The sequence below is a fragment of the Takifugu rubripes genome, chromosome 17 (genome assembly GCF_901000725.2).
Source record: "Takifugu rubripes chromosome 17, fTakRub1.2, whole genome shotgun sequence".
In the NCBI taxonomy this organism is placed as follows: Eukaryota; Metazoa; Chordata; class Actinopteri; order Tetraodontiformes; family Tetraodontidae; genus Takifugu; species Takifugu rubripes.
The window spans coordinates 5,736,827-5,754,026 of record NC_042301.1 but is presented as its reverse complement, the minus strand read 5'-3'; the positions used below and the strand labels follow the sequence as shown (position 1 = coordinate 5,754,026).

At 40.4% G+C, this 17,200-nt stretch overlaps 1 protein-coding gene across 4 annotated transcripts in view; it reads left to right on the top strand.

Moving 5' to 3' along the window:
- The window catches only part of sorcs1 (sortilin-related VPS10 domain containing receptor 1), a 70,083-nt gene extending 53,228 nt beyond the window's left edge, over positions 1-16,855 (top strand). Inside the window, exons 17-28 of one of the 4 annotated variants that reach the window (XM_029851028.1) lie at positions 288-401; positions 736-907; positions 1,357-1,543; positions 1,673-1,806; positions 2,514-2,637; positions 4,452-4,564; positions 7,046-7,165; positions 8,632-8,731; positions 11,311-11,416; positions 12,420-12,574; positions 13,490-13,551; positions 14,167-16,855. In XM_029851028.1, the coding sequence (XP_029706888.1) occupies positions 288-401; positions 736-907; positions 1,357-1,543; positions 1,673-1,806; positions 2,514-2,637; positions 4,452-4,564; positions 7,046-7,165; positions 8,632-8,731; positions 11,311-11,416; positions 12,420-12,574; positions 13,490-13,512 (1,348 nt within the window). In that variant the 3' untranslated portion in view covers positions 13,513-13,551; positions 14,167-16,855. Of the gene's footprint in view, positions 1-287; positions 402-735; positions 908-1,356; positions 1,544-1,672; positions 1,807-2,513; positions 2,638-4,451; positions 4,565-7,045; positions 7,166-8,631; positions 8,732-11,310; positions 11,417-12,419; positions 12,575-13,489; positions 13,552-14,166 lie in introns of those variants that run through there. The other 3 variants (XR_003891629.1, XR_003891630.1, XM_003977334.2) reach the window with 3 other exon arrangements.
- The last annotated feature ends 345 nt before the right edge of the window (positions 16,856-17,200 follow it).

The window sequence follows — 17,200 nt, the reverse complement described above, 5'->3', positions numbered from 1 at the left end:
TTGGAGTAAATTTTCCTCCATTTTGGGAACCATTCTGCTTTTTTCATTGTTTGACAAATTACTCATTAGCTGTGAGTGAAAGACTCCCAAAATAACAGCAACTGTGAAGTCAGGATCAACCCTGGTAACATGTTTATGGCTTATTATGGTAGTTTTGGCATGGTTATTGCATTATTTATTGTATCTTATCGGGGAATTGAACATCTGTCCACTTTTTTGAATTGCCTCCGCCTGGAGTTCCTCTGTAGTTCCTCAGCTGTTTGCTGTTCTCTGCTGGATCGTTGCAGTGATTATGGATTCGAGAGACAATCAAATGGCAAATGTGCGCCTGCATTTTGGTTTCACGCCTCCTCCGTGTCCAGAAGGTGCACCGCAGGAATGATGTTCCTGAACACCACCGGGTAAGCACAGGCCCGGGGCGGGAAGATAACTGGCTGCAGGCTGTCAGCAGATGCATTTATGTTAAATCGTTTATCACCTTAATTAGTTTCTTTGGGACATGCTTGAACAAAAACTGCACGTTGTCTTCTTATGCAATAAGTGTTTATTATATTTTTATGCCTGGTCGTCGAGATTTTCAGGGCCAACTGGCTGCCTAAATCAACCCTTGAGTACAAATCCAACACAAATTTTAATTTGTTATTCTTTCAATCCTTCCTTATCCTTAATCAAATTGAAAATTATTCCACCTACATGATACATCGTCCTAGTCCTGGCTCTGTTTTTCTTTCCCAGCTACAGAAAAGTCGTCTCAAATAACTGTTCAGCTGGAGTCAGCATGGAGTACACAGCCAAGAGGCAGCAGTGCCAGGTCCAAGCGCCCAAAGGTCTTCACCTGGTGACCAGCGAGGGCACGTTGACGGCCACCCTTGGCTCCAACGTCACCTTCCTTGTTTTTCTAGAGGAGGTAAGATAATCTAATTTTAACGAAAACACCATCAACTGTCTGACCTTCATCAACCATCATCAACCATTAAGAGTAGACGTCTCCTTTATGCTGAGCTTTGCTTTTACTTCAGAAGCGCCCCTGGTCTGGATTTGTCCGTTTTAGTGCCAGTTTCATTTTTCTTTGGATTATTTTGTGTGGTTTCTTATGTTCTGCCCAACCAATTATCATTCAACACCCACACGGCAGCTTTGTTGTGGCCTCCAGAACACAATAGGGATTAAATGTACACTCAGACACACAAAGACATTTTACAAATTCCTTTTGTGGAGGAGCTGGAGAGAGAGAAAAAAAATCAATTCTGAGACCACAACATGGTTAAACTGGGTGGTTTAGCCCCAGCTGAGTGAACCCTTACTGGAAATGTGGGTACTGATTCTTCTAAAGTGTTTTTTTTTCCATCCGTGCAGGGCGACAGTGCAAGGACGAGCATTACACTGGACTTCGGTGACGGCCGTGCTCTAACCTACTCCAACGTCAGCGCCATTGAGGACGGCATCAAGCACATCTACAGAGATGTGGGGATCTACCGCGTGGCTGCAATTGGGGAGAATTTCTTTGGATCAGAAACTGCAACATTGTACCTGCATGTGACAAGTGAGCTCCTGTGACTTTAGACGTTTAAATCACGGCACCTCCCATCTTAATTATTTCCCCCAAAATACCCCCTGATTCTTTTCAAAGGGAGTTTTCTGCTCTGTGTGATGTATATGTGTGCCTGAGCAGGCCAGCTGGAGTCCATCCATCTGTCAGCTCCTTTAGTGGCTTTGAGGAACAAGGAAGTGAACTTGACTGCTGTTCTGTGGCCCAACCAAGTGGGAACAGTCACCTATATCTGGTGGATTGCAAATAACACTGAGGTATTTCTACATCTCCTTAAGGTTGTTGAAAGTTGTGTAGGAAAAATATTATAGGAAGCTTTTATTTTTGTACATCCAGGTTAACAAAGTGAAACTGTTTTGATCAACATTTAAAAGTGAAGGAAAAAAAGCCCAGTCAGTCAAGTTTTGTTCAGCGTGTTTTATTACCAAGGAAAGACATTCCACCTTTTAAATAGAGGTTTTTATACCTTAAATTGAGTTCCACAGAGGTTACGTTCACATTTTTTGCCACTGTTTGAATAGACTCTCAGCTCGTTTTTCCTTTACTCTTCTGTTACCAGGTCACAAAATCTATCTTTGAACAGTCAGCCTCATTCAGGAACTGTATGTTCTGATTAATTAAGTTCTGAAATGCTTTCTGAACTAGTTTGAACAGAATAATATAAAGTGGAAATGTGGCTCAAAATCAATAAACAAACATTTTTAATGAGGTAGTAATTGGACAGAATGCTATGATTGGTTCTGGATTCCGCTTTTCCTGGTAGGGCACCAGGAACTATAGCAGATTCATAGTGAGAATTAAACTGTCTTTCCCTCAGGGAACTCTGTAGGTTCTGACAGTTTAAACTGAGCAACTTGCTCCTTTAGTCAGTCGTACATGTGCATGTTGGGGTGTCAGTATCAGTAGTGTAAGAATGTCTGGAGCCTTTGACCTGCTCACCCCCTGCCTTTCCCTTCCCCAACAGCCAGTTATCACCCTAGAGGGAAGCCTGCCGTGCACATTCTCCAGGGAAGGCATCAGCACGGTCACGGTGCAGGTGTCTGCTGGGAATACTATCCTGCAGGATAGAAAAAACATAGTTGTCCACGGTGAGCCGACCCTGAGGTTCCATCTCCAGTGGGACTCTTTCACTATCTTAACTCACACACAATGTTTCAGAACAATTCGGCTAATTCAACCGTGAAGCAGCTCAGAGATTTCTACCGCGTTTCTGTTTCTATGCATTACATTTGCTAGCATTTGTCTGGCTTTGTGCTGTAAGGCATGACTTTTTAAGATAACGCATGGGATAAAGCTCAAGGTTGGTTGGTTTTTACCACCTCAGGTTAGCGAGCTGGAGCACCAGCCAAGTCACATATAACTAAGCGTGTGTTGTTAGTTGCCTAGTCAGGTAATCACAGAGCAAATGTGAAGTCATAGACAATTGCATTTAACACCCAAGGTCAGGTTTCACATCGCTCGCCCTTCAAATCCAGTGCCCTGAATCTGATTAGCCTCCAGATTAATTTTTTTCCAAATGTTTAAAAATGACTTCAGTGTGAATAGTTTAAATTGCGATTCCAGGCGTTTTCAGCATAAGGCTATACTTTCCTATTAATATACTTATAAAAGAATAATAAAATACTTTATCTAAAATGTTCCTGTTGTGCAGTAGGTCTGTCCGTCCCACTTAGCCATGGCAGCATATAATAGGAGCCAGTAAAACATTCACATTAGTTGTGAGCCTACCTGCCTCCCAGGGCACAATTAAGTGGTCCAACCAATCAGAGGACAGGACCGCGGTTCTGCACCATTTTTTTTTGTTTGTTTAGTGAATGTTCTGTTTTTGCTCAGAAGCTCTGATAAAACCTTTAATGACGGAACTGGCATCTGATGTTGTCTGTGAAAGGTGCAGTTTTGTGGCTTTAATAGACAAAAATGTGTCCTCTGCTGTTGAGATGCAGGGACAGATAGACATACAGCACAACAGTAGCAAATCTAAAACTATTGGGAATGTATGGCCACGTGTTGAACGTTAAAAGTTGATGGGAAAGAGCAGTTAAACATAACACTCTCAATTCTATAAGATATTTGCACACAATTGTTGAGCCTGTGTGGTATGTATGATATCTACAACCTTGTCCCTCCACTGACTCCCTCTGCTGTCACCGGGTTTGTTGTGAGGGGTCTCCGGAGACTTCTGCCTGTTTCCGCCTGTGAAATGTCGAGGTCGCATTGAATTCCGATACGAATCGCATTCTGAAAAAGGCAGACCTGTATTTGAACTGCATTTGAAAGTACTTCAAGAGGATTAGATTTGCTGTTGTGAAAAATAATCAGATCTGGGTTGCATGAGGGGGTCCAAATCAGATTCAGGCCACCTGAGCTTGTAGTGTAAACGGAGCCTGAGCCGCCAATAAATGCATGCTTGTTTAATGTGGGCGGAGCCAAAGGAAAAAACACAACAAACAAATCAGGGATACAGTTTGATTTAATATCTAAGGGATCTCCAAATGCTCCCTTATGCTTCTGATTGACCAGGATACCCATCTTACCAGCGAGAAAGTGTCTTAAGAAAGAGTTGCATTTTTGTTGTGAATGTTTAATGTATGCATAGAATAACAGTCTCACATATCTTTGTTTGTAGAATGAGTGCTTTGAGCTGCTGTGGCACCATATTGCAGGAACAGGCTGAACTGACGGTGTTTACGACCTCACTGCCTGTCGATGCTTATAATTCTCTGCCTTTACTTTGGGATAATTCTGAGCAACGGCTCCAAAAATATAACACGTTTTTTGAATAAATCTGTTTTTCTTCCCCCTGTAAAAAGCAGATTGTGGTGCAGATGAGCAAAAGACTGAGCAGATGAGGGATACAAAAGGAAGAAAAACAGGCTCAAAGTGTATTTCCTGTTCTGTGCAGAATATTTCCGATCGCATCTGCTAGCCTTTTCATCTAACCTGGATGAGCAGAACCCTGATGTGGCAGAATGGAGGCTGGACGTGAGCCGTGTCATCAAGAACGCTCTGATCCAGGTACACATCTCTCTTTCCCTCCCTCTCTCTCTTTTCTCATGGGAACCCATTGCTTCTATTCTGTTAATGTCTGACTGGATAAGTGATGGTCTGCAGGTGCAGCGTGACCCAGGTGGGTCTGACAGACAATGATTCTGACTATGAGGATTATAAATGAAAAGCCAAGGGAGGAAAAGGGTCAAAATACATTTGAAGAGGTGCTGATTTCTGCGGCTCATGAATACACGCTGCTCAGAGGAATAAACATCATTATGTGGCTCACGTTTGATCTTCAAGCTCAGAGTTGATGTCTTGAAACCTCTCAGAGAGAAATCGCGGCCAGATTTTGTTCATAAGTTATTTTACAACATACGCAGGTGATCACATACCTCATTTTGAAGGAATAATCTCCTCCCTGCTTAGTTTTATTATTCAGGAGTGATAAATATAAACCTGGCTCTTCATACTTGGGTGAATATTGGGTCTGTTTTGGTTTATTTTGCTGACGTCATTCTTCTGTCGCAGCCATAGCCTCCAGGGCAGAAGTCAGAAAGGCAAAATATGACATATAGAACAAAATTCCCTCCAACCAAACCCACGCGGGAGGAGCTGCAGTGGCACGAAAGACTCTTAAAGTCACATGTGAAGTTAATTTTCTGTTTGCTGTAAAATCATCGTCCTCCCACGTGGATGGACGATATTATTATTCATGCACAAGTTTGTTTTATCAGTATGTATGAATCCTGAAAAATGCTGGCAATTATCAACTCAGTAAAATACTGATGCGGCACTGATGCACTCAAGCTGCAACTGTACAATCTTCTATTCATTTATTTGCTTCAGTGTGACCCCCCCCTCTCCATTAAAATTAATATTATTACTCACTCATCAGTGAGTTGCCTTTCTGTGATGGAGGTGAGTCAGATTTGGCAGATCTTTGCGCTCGACTCCGCTGTCGTCCTGAGACGTGTTTATGAATTCAGCATCAGAGGAAAAGGGAAATTTAGGTCATTAAAGTTTGGTTGACTTCAGCTGACTGGGAAAATTTCAGCATTTTGATCAGCCCAGAGCTTCTGGGAGACATTATCCTTTCCTTAACTTGGCCATAAAATGATGTTCTCTAATAGAAGGCATAAAAAGAGATGCAATTACTGCACATTAACATCATAGGTACTTTAATATTTTGACATGTCTTTTACAAAATGTTGCCAATTGCAGTGTTTCAATTTACTAGTTAAATAAAAGAGAATCGCTTCACAGAGAGTAATGTTACGCTGGCTGATTTCTTTCTGTGGTAAAGTCTCTAAAACCTAAAACTATCATTTTATTTATTTTGGTGAAAGTACAAATTGTTACAAATTTGTTTGTGAGGCTACGGGACTCCGGTGAAACACGCTCAGAGCCGGCCTGCCAGAATTGCTCTAGATTATATTAAAGCACACTGGCCTCAGATAAGGTCAGAATTCATGACTCAGCGGTAAAGAAGTTGGGAAGAAATGGCAGCATGGGAGGAAACCGCAGCCAAAACCACTGAGCTTCAGCGCTGTTCCATCAGTCATACATGGATGTGGAGTGATGGTCCGGGGGAACCAGGCATTGTGATTCAGTGTACCTGAATATGCTGATGGAGAACATCTGGCCACCAGATCATTGGCTCAAACTGAAGAACACTTGGGTTCTGCAGCCAAACACCCCAGCAGGTTCACCTCAGACTGGCTTATCGAAAACAAAATAAAAGGTTCGGTCGAGTCAAAGCCGAGACTGAAATCCAACTGCTGTGACCTTAAAGGGGCAGTTCATGCACCAAAACCCTCCAATGTAGTCGAGTTAAAACAGTTCTGCAGAGGAGAGTGGGTCAGAATCCCCCAGAGCACCGTGAAAGTCTCAGTGACTGCAGTTGTTGCTGCCGAGGAAGATTTGGAATTTGTTTTTTTCCCCCCTCTCCTTCATAAATAAAACCATCGTTTTGAAGCTGCATCGTGTCTTTAAGTGGGTTACCTTCGCTTGAATTTGGGTGACGATGTGAAACATAAATGCGGCAAATGTGCAAATAAAAACTAGATCAGGAAGGGGTCAAATTTGTTTTTCACAGCGCTGTGTGTTGTTGAACATTAAATAACAATGAGCAGCAAAGGATATTGACTGACAGGCTCAACTCACATTCTCCATCATTTGGTATGATTTAACTGTACAAAAACTGTTGAGCAGGAGACGAAAGAGAAAATTTTTTGAGAGCTTTTTCTTCAAACACTGTTGTATTTACATTAGAGCTGTTGGCAGCAGGTATCAAAACCCCATTATGTCATTTTAAAACAGCTAAATGCCAATCAATAAGGCCCATCTTTATTGTGGCAGACCTCAATATTACATTTTATGGCCAGTAAGAGAAATTATACAGGAAGTTTGTCTGCATAGCACGGCATCCAGAAGCATCAACAGTCAAATGAGGAGTTTTCAGTGGGATGACTGGAGTAATGTGGCTCCCTTCTCCTCTCTCATTAGTCAACAGGCGTGAGGGAGGAGCAGCTGCTGGTCACCGTCCTGCCTGGTTTACCCACCACAGCAGAGTTCTTCCTGTTACCTAGCAAATGGTTACAGAAGAGTCCGGCTCATTTAGATCAGGTGAGTTGACGGCTGTCTGTTCCTTCCCTCCATCCATCCGCTTTTGTTTCAGGTTTGAACCCCCACCCGCCTCAGATTAAAGTACCTTTTCTATCCAGCAGATGTCAGTCTCGCTCTGTCAAACATGCCTCCATGAATCCAGTTGTTCGAGCATTAAGAAGCTCTGCAAAAGCCTCGTCTGTAAGCCCCACGAACATTAACTAGCAGGGGGGATTACTCTAAAAATCTCTGGTGTCACATCCTGTGGGATGTTGAAGGCATAGATTAGGAAAGAGAGACAAATCGGGCGTCACAGTCGATCAATGTGCTAAAATCATTGCGCATCAAGATGAACTAAATAAGCCTTGAGCTTCAAGTGATGAGTGATAACGTTGGCTCTGATCCCAAAGAAAGACCCTCACACAAGTCAGCCATAAATCTTCATTCAGGGCTGGCATGTTAAAGGCACGCCGTGTGCTCTGCTTATTAGAATCCATAATATATATACTGATCCTGACATTCAGTGGGAAAATAAATTAGTCACACATCTAAATTTAACCTAGTAAGAAATAAAAAGGGCAGGATGAAGCATTACAGTAATTATTCACATCACAATTTCACTGGCAAATGAGGCAGATAAGATAAATGCAACTTTTAGCAGAAGGGGAAAAAAGAATCTCCAGAGGAACATTGAGAATTTTGTTTATTTTTGTGATTTCTGATTATAATTTTATATGTTCTTATTTTCTCGAGTGCTGAGTATATGGGGGAAAATATGACTTTGTTTTTGGAGTTTCAGTTAATTTTTCAGTTTTAGATTACTACAGTGACATATTTGCACATAAGACATTTAATTTATTTTATTTTAAATACGCTAATAAAAGTGTTTTTTCTGTGACATATTTACATGTGGTCATAGGATTTTGTGTTTATTTGTATAAAACTGCATTCATTCGTCACTTTGATTAACATTTTATGAATTGAAGTTGCCTTCATTCAACATGTTTTAGAAGTAAACAGTTTGTGTTTTTAAAAGTACAGAAGAAAAGAGCTTGAGTAGACCTCAAAAAGGCCTCACTTGATCTCAGCTTAGTGGAGTGTTGATGTGTCATTGACTGACAGCAGCCGTCACTGTCAGACACTCCAAATAAATATGTTCCGGATGTGTTCAAAGGCATCTGCTCTGTGTTTTCAGATGGAATTAGCTGCTGAAAAGAGGTGACTGTTCTAGGTCCATTATGCTCCTACTAAATGGCTGAAAGCTTGGCGTTCATCATGAACAGTTTTACACTCTAGTTTTCAAATTATAATACAGATTGCCCACTTTTAGTAAATATCCCTTGGTCTGACATTTATGACAAGGCTATAATTTAACAATCAAGATATTTAGTTCATCGCTTGTGTCAATAAATTTGGAGAATTAGTTAAAAACTATAAAATATTGAAGACAAAAAAGCCTTTTATTCTGTAATTCTGTGTTTCAACAGCTTTCTGAGATGTTGCTGAGTGCCTTAAATCAAAACCTGGTCCAGTTCACGTTAAGGCCCGGGATTCAAGTCACTGTGTATGCAGCACACCACTCCGCCGGTGAGCAAACACAACTACCTCTCTCAATGGAAACATGTAAACATTGATCCATAAATATGTTCTAATATATCATAATTAATGTTCACATTTATCTAAATCTGAGCTAAAAGTGGGATGAACTCTCATCGGGGGAGGCGGCGTCAGCCTGACAGCAGAGGGACTATTTATCCACTCAGTAGAGGACGGTATCCTAGTCTAGCCTTGAATGTACGAAACCCTGTAGCCTTTGGTTTGCCCATTACTCTGATGGTTGAAAACTCACTTAAGCACCAAGGACTCAACAGAACCCCCTGCCCCCCCATACCTGGGAGATGAACTGGGATCAGTTTTCTGAGACTATAGTCACCCTGAAGCCAGATGCCATGTAGGACATGATCCCTCAAACCTGTGTCTGACCTGTGTGAGGCCCAAACTAGAGCTCTCCACAATGTGGTATGAGAACATAGAGCTCCTTAAATACATTGTTTGTATAGTCAAATCTCATCACTGTAGACCTTAATAGAGCACAGGTCTACACTTCAGTTTTGGAGATTCTGTTAAAGTTTTGACGTTGGCTGAGGAAGGGGAACCTCCAGACAGGAATGAGCTTGTGAAGGAGAGGAGAGAACAAGAGCTAGCATAGGTGCCACTTCCCAGTGGTGAGTCAGGAACCCAAACAGCTTCCAGCGACCTTGACAGGAGGAGATTTTGAGTGTTAAATCAGAACCCAGGAGATCACTTGTTAGTAACACACATTAGTAGCCTTTAAGTAGCTAAGAGCTTGAAGGATGATACGACTTGCTAAATTGCTGCATCCAAAATTACTTCCTATTCCCTATACAGTGCACTAACTAGGTAACTACGGTGCATGCCACTTTAGCTACGTCAAATGTGACCTGAATCTGATTTGTTTCTGACAGTGTGAACAGCACTACTCACATCTAATATGACATTTTCATATCCGCTTCAGGCCACTATAAAATGCAGCTTTTAATCGGATACCTATCAGATTCTCTTGAACGCGACCAGGTTTGCATGTAATGCGACTTTGACATCTTTCTGGAGTGGCACGTGTCACAATTCTGTGCCATTGACTAACAGGAATGTCAGTCGCCATGACAACAATAAACATGGCAGACAGTGATGATGGAGTAAGCCGGCGGAGAGATAACAAAGTCTCAGACTTAAATAGTATTTGGAGTGGCACTTCAATGCAAACCAAACTAGAAGGGTCTCGCCTTATTGGCTCGCATCCCTCCTTTTAGCCGACACCCGCTCACACTCTTTCGAAGAGCCAAACCAAAAAAACCCCAATTGAGCAGTAAGACCTGTGAATGTAGTCTTTGTCAGGCTGACTAAATGTTATGGATAGACGCACCCTATTTAGTGCACTCAATGTAGCCGATAAGGCACTGTAAAAAGTATTGCATAACTAATGTGTTTACCGCGCAATGTATACCATCCCCTTTTTAAGGTTGGATGCAATAAACCAGACATGACGTTAATTATTGAGTGCATTCCGGAACGTCAACAAAAGAAGAACCAGTGAGCATGTTGTGTTCATTGCTCAGTAAAATAATTCTAAAATTACTCGACTGTGCTGATGTTGATCTGCTACATATTCATTATCTGAAGCTCTGACGCTGTTTAGAGTGCACAGGCTTAGTGTCCCAAATCCGATTTTTCAGTGAGTGCACTAAGTAGTCCACTCAAATCCTTGTATAGTGAGAAAGGACTAGTGGACAAGTGTGTGATTTCAGATGGAGCCTCAGAGTCTTCATGCTCTTTTCTAATGAAGTGATGAGATGCAGGTGTAGAGGTGTAACTATGGGGACGCAGTGTTTGAACCTGTCTGTGTGTGTGTGTTCTTGTACTTGCTACATAGTGAGTACCAAGAACCACATTCTACTTGCTAAGTGAGGGCATTTCTTGGAAGTGAGGACATTCCGGCTGGTCTTCACAACTGCAAAGGACAGTTTAAGGCTTAAGACTTGATTTTAAGGTCAGGGTTAAAATTGGGTTTAGGTTATGGTAAAGGTCAGAGTTAGGGGGTTAGCTAGAATGGTTAGTGTCAGGGTAGGGACTCCTCACAAAGATAGAAGTACAAGGATGTCTGTGAGTGTGTGTTTGGTTTCGCCCCGCTCTCCCTCCCTCCAGCAAACCGAATGACCCTCATGTCTACATTATTACCTGTTTCCAATTACCCCCACTCCTCTCCTGGTGGACTTAAAACAGTCTCTCTTTCCCACTGTGATCGTCCTTGTCCAGATTGTCCAATATCTCTCTCTTATTATTGTCTCTGGAACTCCTCTTGCATACATTGTCTACTTTTGGAATCTGATTTTGCCTGGTGACTAGAATTTGTTCGCTGCTTTTAGACTGAGGGTGCGGCTGACCTTGTGTTATATAGTACAGAATATAAAACAGCCAAGAAACCTCAATTCAGTGAAAAGTGATTCATAAAGGTTCGTAAATCTGGATTTAGGTATCGGTGAACCTGTTGAACGGTACCTTCATGACTCATGAAGGTGAAAATGCAACTGATGTTTTTTCTCAACTTCATACACACTTACCTGCCTGTTCTTTTTTTGTGTCTGCAGCGCCCCTAGTGGACACCAGTGAGAACCAGAGTGGCTCTGCAATGCTCATGCTGCTATCAGTAGTTGTTGTTGGTTTAGCTGTGTTTATCATCTACAAATTCAAAAGGTAACGTGTTCATGGAACATCTATAGAGCCGTCAAAATGTGTGTGATGGAAAGGAAGTAAAAGCTTTCACGGAGGATCAGCTGAACAGATGCTGTCTATCAGACTGCTGGGGTTTGACAGCGGTATATTCATTCACTGGTATATTTTGGATTTCTCAATAGAAGACTGGCTATTCCCTCACACATCTGAAGGAAAATGACAGTGTTATTTCATTTTTAAATAAGAACAGTCATTCAGCCATCAACACGTGTAAATAATAAGGGCTTTAAACAGCAGCTAACCTTTCTTAAATTATGTGGCCTTGACAACCAGCAGTTACAAAGGGAAAATGATTAACATTTATATTCCACCACACTTCTCAATGTTTAACACACATGATGCTTATAACACATCACAACTGTCCACAATTTATATTGAGCAATGGGCTGATTACAGGAGAGTACCAGGACAATGGGGTGCCCCAGAGCAAGATACCAAACCCCCAAAATGCTCAGAGGTCCTGTCAAGGACAAATTACTCACTCTCTATTTTAATGATTGCATGTGCCCGTGCTCATTGTAGGTTAATGTATACTGCATGTAAACAAAGAAGAAAGCACTTTCCTCTCCATGGGACTGATAAAGGATTCTTAACTACAGAGGAAATAAATGTTCCAGATGAGGATAGTAACACTGCTGCCTGTGAGATAGCACCCTCAGAGCAATTTGGCATCTCAACATTAACATTAATTAACATGCCAAGTTGATGACAGAGCAAGTGGTCGAAGACAGTCTTCACAATCAAGGCCACAGATACTGATTGAGAGGCAATTTATGGACCGCTAGCTATTTTTATTGTTTTCCATGTGTCAGGACTCACATCTACTTTATACTCAGACAAGAGATAAAGACAGCAATAATGCAGAACACTAACATTAAGTCAATATCAATTCATGCCAATAGATGTGAGTATTTATTCCAGGATAGGTTTTATTACCTGGCCTCACTATAAATCTTTCCTCAAGGAAGATCCCAGGCCTCAACGTCTATGCACAGATGCAGAACGAAAAAGAACAAGAAATGACGAATCCAGGTAATCCCACAGAGGCGCGGCCCAACTCACAACGGGACGTGCAATCTTTGGAGATTCTGGACACGGAGTTTAACTCCCGGCCAGTCGGTGAATAAACACTCTTGCTCTTCAGTCTCTTGCTCGATTTCTGTTGTTTTAGTGTTTGTATTTTTGTGTGTGTTTTTCCTCTACATCTACATTTATTTTATTAGTATTTTATTATAATTGTGCTTCCGTTTCTGGGGAAATGGTCCAAACAGTGAATGAGGGCTGAACACAAAGGCCTATGACATAAAGTTACTAAGTGGCAATCCCTGCCGTGTTTGTCCAAAACCAATAAATTTAGTCAGATTCTACCTGGCATCAGCAGCAGGGTGCCGTTCAACGTCTCTTCTAGTTAAGAGGGAGTTTGTTTGTTTTTCAAAATCAAAGTATATTGTATTAGAATAGATTATATTATTACATGCATATTTCAACATTAATTGTTCTATCTTTATTTTTATAACATTCTAAATTCCATAAATTCAGCAACATTTTTCAGATGTTATTGAACATGGAACATGTTATTGGTGTTTTTCTTCCATCATTAGGAGCGACTGATAAGCTTTGATTGATGCGCCAGTGGTCTCGTGTTGTCCAGTAGTTTTAGTGCACTAAATGGGTTTTTAAGTGCAGTACTGCTAGGCCACCAAACTTCGATGCTTCGTGTCCAAATGAAGTGGCAGCTCCCGTCTCATCCTGTCATTATCACCCTCATCAGCCTGTGCACAAAACCCCCAAATTTAACTAAACTTAACTCAAACTTTTAAACAACTGTAACTGTTGCCATTTTCAGTAAAAATCTGTACATTCTGCTATCCAGATGTTTTAAAACTACCTCACAGTTTGAACCAGCTGCTGTTTAGAATCATATGATTATTTATCATAAGATGTTTGTCCTTCAGAAAGATTACATTCATTCATTAATGTTTTTCATGTTTTTCTTCATGTTTGTCTTGTTCTGTCACCCATCTGTGGATTCAGATATGAAGGCCAAAGATAATTAGTCTCATCATATCTGTGGCTCAATCCTTCTCTTCCCATTTGTGAGTAAACATCTTATGTTTCATTCATTTTTATTCTTTATTTCAATGGAATCCAATATTAGTGCACATTCTTTCTTTTCTTTTTCATTCTACATATTCAGAATTATATGAACTCCTTAAATATAGCCAGTGAGTAGCCTGACATGTTTGATTCTATCCATTGTTAATGTCCATACACTGCACAGTGCGCATTCTGAAATATTTTCTGAACTGTTGGTTCAGACTGGATGGATTGCAGACCTCAATGTAATTTAGTTGCCGCTTCAGGGCCCCCTGTGGCACACCCCCCTGGATAAAACCAATATAGTTTCCGTGCAGCAGACAGTCGTGTAATGCTCTGATAGCCGCTGCATGCTAGCACTGGTAAGCAGAGTGGTGGTTCTCGCTAGAGGGTTAAAGCTGAAGGAAAAATAATGGAGCCAAAACCCAAAGAATATTTAAACACTAATGATTCATTCATGAGGCTGCAAACTGACTAAAAATCAGTGCTAATTATTACAAAGCATCCATCATCACGTTGATTGCTATCAAATCACAATTTTAACTTTTTGTACATATAACAAGATGTTGCATTTAAATTAACACGCTCCTCTCTCTGGCATGTCTCCCTGGCAGGATGTATAAAAGCTCCTGTACATGTGAAATTCTCCACAGAACTCCCCTCATACATCGTGTAGACTTTGGACTGGACTGCTGTTCCATTGTGGTCACATTTTTACCATTTGGAACCAAATGGTTTTGAGCTTTATACCTGTGCATGTTGGACTCTGCTGATACATACTGTGCTCTGTGGAAACCAGAACAGACTGTGTACAGGTTCTAAAGTTATTATTACATAGAATATGTCTGAAAAAACTACTTTAATTATTTATACAGGACAGACATGGAATACAGAATGGACACCAGCATGAAAATGACAGGGTTAAAAAGAAACATTTTTAGATTCCTGTAGTACGATGCTATTGTGTTTTATGGAGATTAATTATACATTTAATTTGTCATGGATGTCTATTTACAACTGTATTTAAAAAAATATATATATATATGTATCATGCTTTGTAGGAATACTGCTGTATAAAACATTACTAGGGTACTTAAAAAGCTTTGGCCCCTGGTAATTTTCTGGATTCAGTGTAAACTAAGAATTCATCCCGGTTCAGAATTCTGTTGGAGAATCTAAAGAGTGCTGCAAAGAGATGGAACAGCACTTCTCTGGGTTGTGATGCCCTGAAAGTTTTCTGTTGCATAGAATATGAGGAGACCGACTTCCTGCATAGTTAATGTGACCAACCAAGCTGAAGGCTGTCTAAGGTCGCTGACACATTTAGGCTAATGTCCTGACACACTCTGAAGTGGCACACAGCTCATTATATCACGCTGTTAGCAGCAGGAGAAGCAGGCCGCAGACATCTCAGGCTGTGTGGGCAATTCTCTTACACAGAGCTGTCATGCCCCGGTTGATCATATCTGCCATCAGTCAGTAGACAGCCTCAGCAGACAAGCCTACAGCACTGCCTGTCCACAATGTTGCTATGGACCTTATAGAATAATGACGATTGGACAGCTGCATGCGCTACACACCGCTTTAAGAAACCATCAGTTTCCCCACGAACTCAAAGACACTTTTGTTGCTTACAAATGTATAAAACCACCCTATATGTGTGAAAAACCTGATGACCAGTCTCAAATGGACCCCCCGCTAACACAATATTATCAATTATTATATTAAGATTGGACTAAAACATATTGTGCACATGATTTATTCTTTAATGATTTACAGCTCACAAGCAGCCATGGTGGTAATGTTTCGAACTGATACTTGAACTATACAAATTGTCTTGGCTTTTTTGACATTGAAAAACGATCCGTGTTTAGTATTTAAAATTCATACTCCCTGTTCAGGGCTGACTGGGTCTGTAATAACCCAAAGACTTGACGCCAGAGCAGATAATTGTGACAAGCTGTTACTGCGGCAAGACTGAGACTGGGCCATGATATGACATTTTGGAGTGTGAAGCCAATATTTAACCAAATACACTCCACAATGCCATCATTCAAAACTAGTTATATTTGCTGAAATATTGAGGCTCAGAAGGCCAGCAGTTTGTTCCTAACTTGCTGTCCAAGTGTGTATCCAGATTTTGTAATAAGACTTTGAGAAGTTGTTGCTCTCACTGATGACGAAAGGCTTTACTGGTTGAGTCAGAGTTAGGTTTTGGAGTGAACCTGAAAGTCCAATGTGACACCATCGGCTTTTCCACAGTTGTAACTGCTTCATGGTTGTATCATGAGATGACAACTAGATCTGTTCCATTTGTGTCCACAACGGTGGAAAACTGCACAACAATCGCAGGTTCCGCGACGCTCCAGGTGTGCAGTGCATTCAGACGCAGGGATTAGCATTTTCATCCAGCTACAGTGGGACAAATCTGTATTGCAGCAGTGCTTACATTTCGTAGCTGCACGCTGAGATGATTTGAGTAATAAATATGCATCCATCTTCATTTTCTACTGTGTGTTTTTAATCTGAGGATACAGGACACCAAGCTGATTTATTAGCTTTCACAGCCTGGTTGTTTGAGGGTCATTTTATACATTTTTATTTATTTATTTTTTTCACAGAAACCATCAGCGTTGATGAAATGTGCAACAATATAGCAACAGATATTGAGTACTTTTCTATATTGATGGAATATTAAGAAGGATTTCTTTTCACAATTTTGCAAAGTCAGGGTACCAAGTGAATGTCCGGAAATTAAAAGTGTTTAAAAGTCTGTTTATGATCCCGTCTGAGATCCAGTCGTCTCTTGCTTTGTTTCTATTTCCCCACAGCATTAGCAAAATTATTATTTTTCTAGACAAATTTAAATAAAATGGCTAAAAAAAAGTTTTATTACTGTACAACTTTTATATAAAAATAAGTGTCAGTGTTTTTGTTCAACCTTAACTCTGCTGTGTGCAATTGTTTAATGCATTTATAACAATATTTATTAAATGTTAAGGATTCTGTTAACTGTGTTTTTTTTTTTTTATATTTGTAAAAATACTATTGCTGAACCTATAAAGAAATGAAAGAAAGGATGTTTTGGCATTTTCTTTTTCACATATTCAGCCAAAAGTAAATCTAGATATTCAAACATATAATTACAGATATAACAGGAATGCAAATGTGTAGACAAGTCATTGTAATATTTTTAATTTAATTTAATTAATAAAAGATAAATATATTTTCTCAAGCCTTCTGTAATTACGTAGTAGATTAGAAATATTGTAAATCATTTGTGAATATTTGACCTTATGGGATCACTTTTTTTCATTTCACTTCATTCTCTCATGAAAAATAAAAGATGTCCTGATCTGTTTAGTGAATTATATCAAAATACCTCCTTCTGATTCCTTTAAAGTTATATTGAAATGTTCACTTTACGTACTCAAAGACTTATTCTAGCATTCCTACCTAAATTATTCACAGACAACTTGGGACTTGACCAACTTAGCCTGGCAGTCATTTTGCTCAAATTTTTAAAAAAAAAGAAAAAAAAAGGGATGGAGAAGAAGAGACCCACTTCCTCTTTGCCACCACTGCTGTGGGCAGTTTAGACCAGTTTGTCATATAAATAGGTATGGGTAACTGAGCACCCTCATTAAA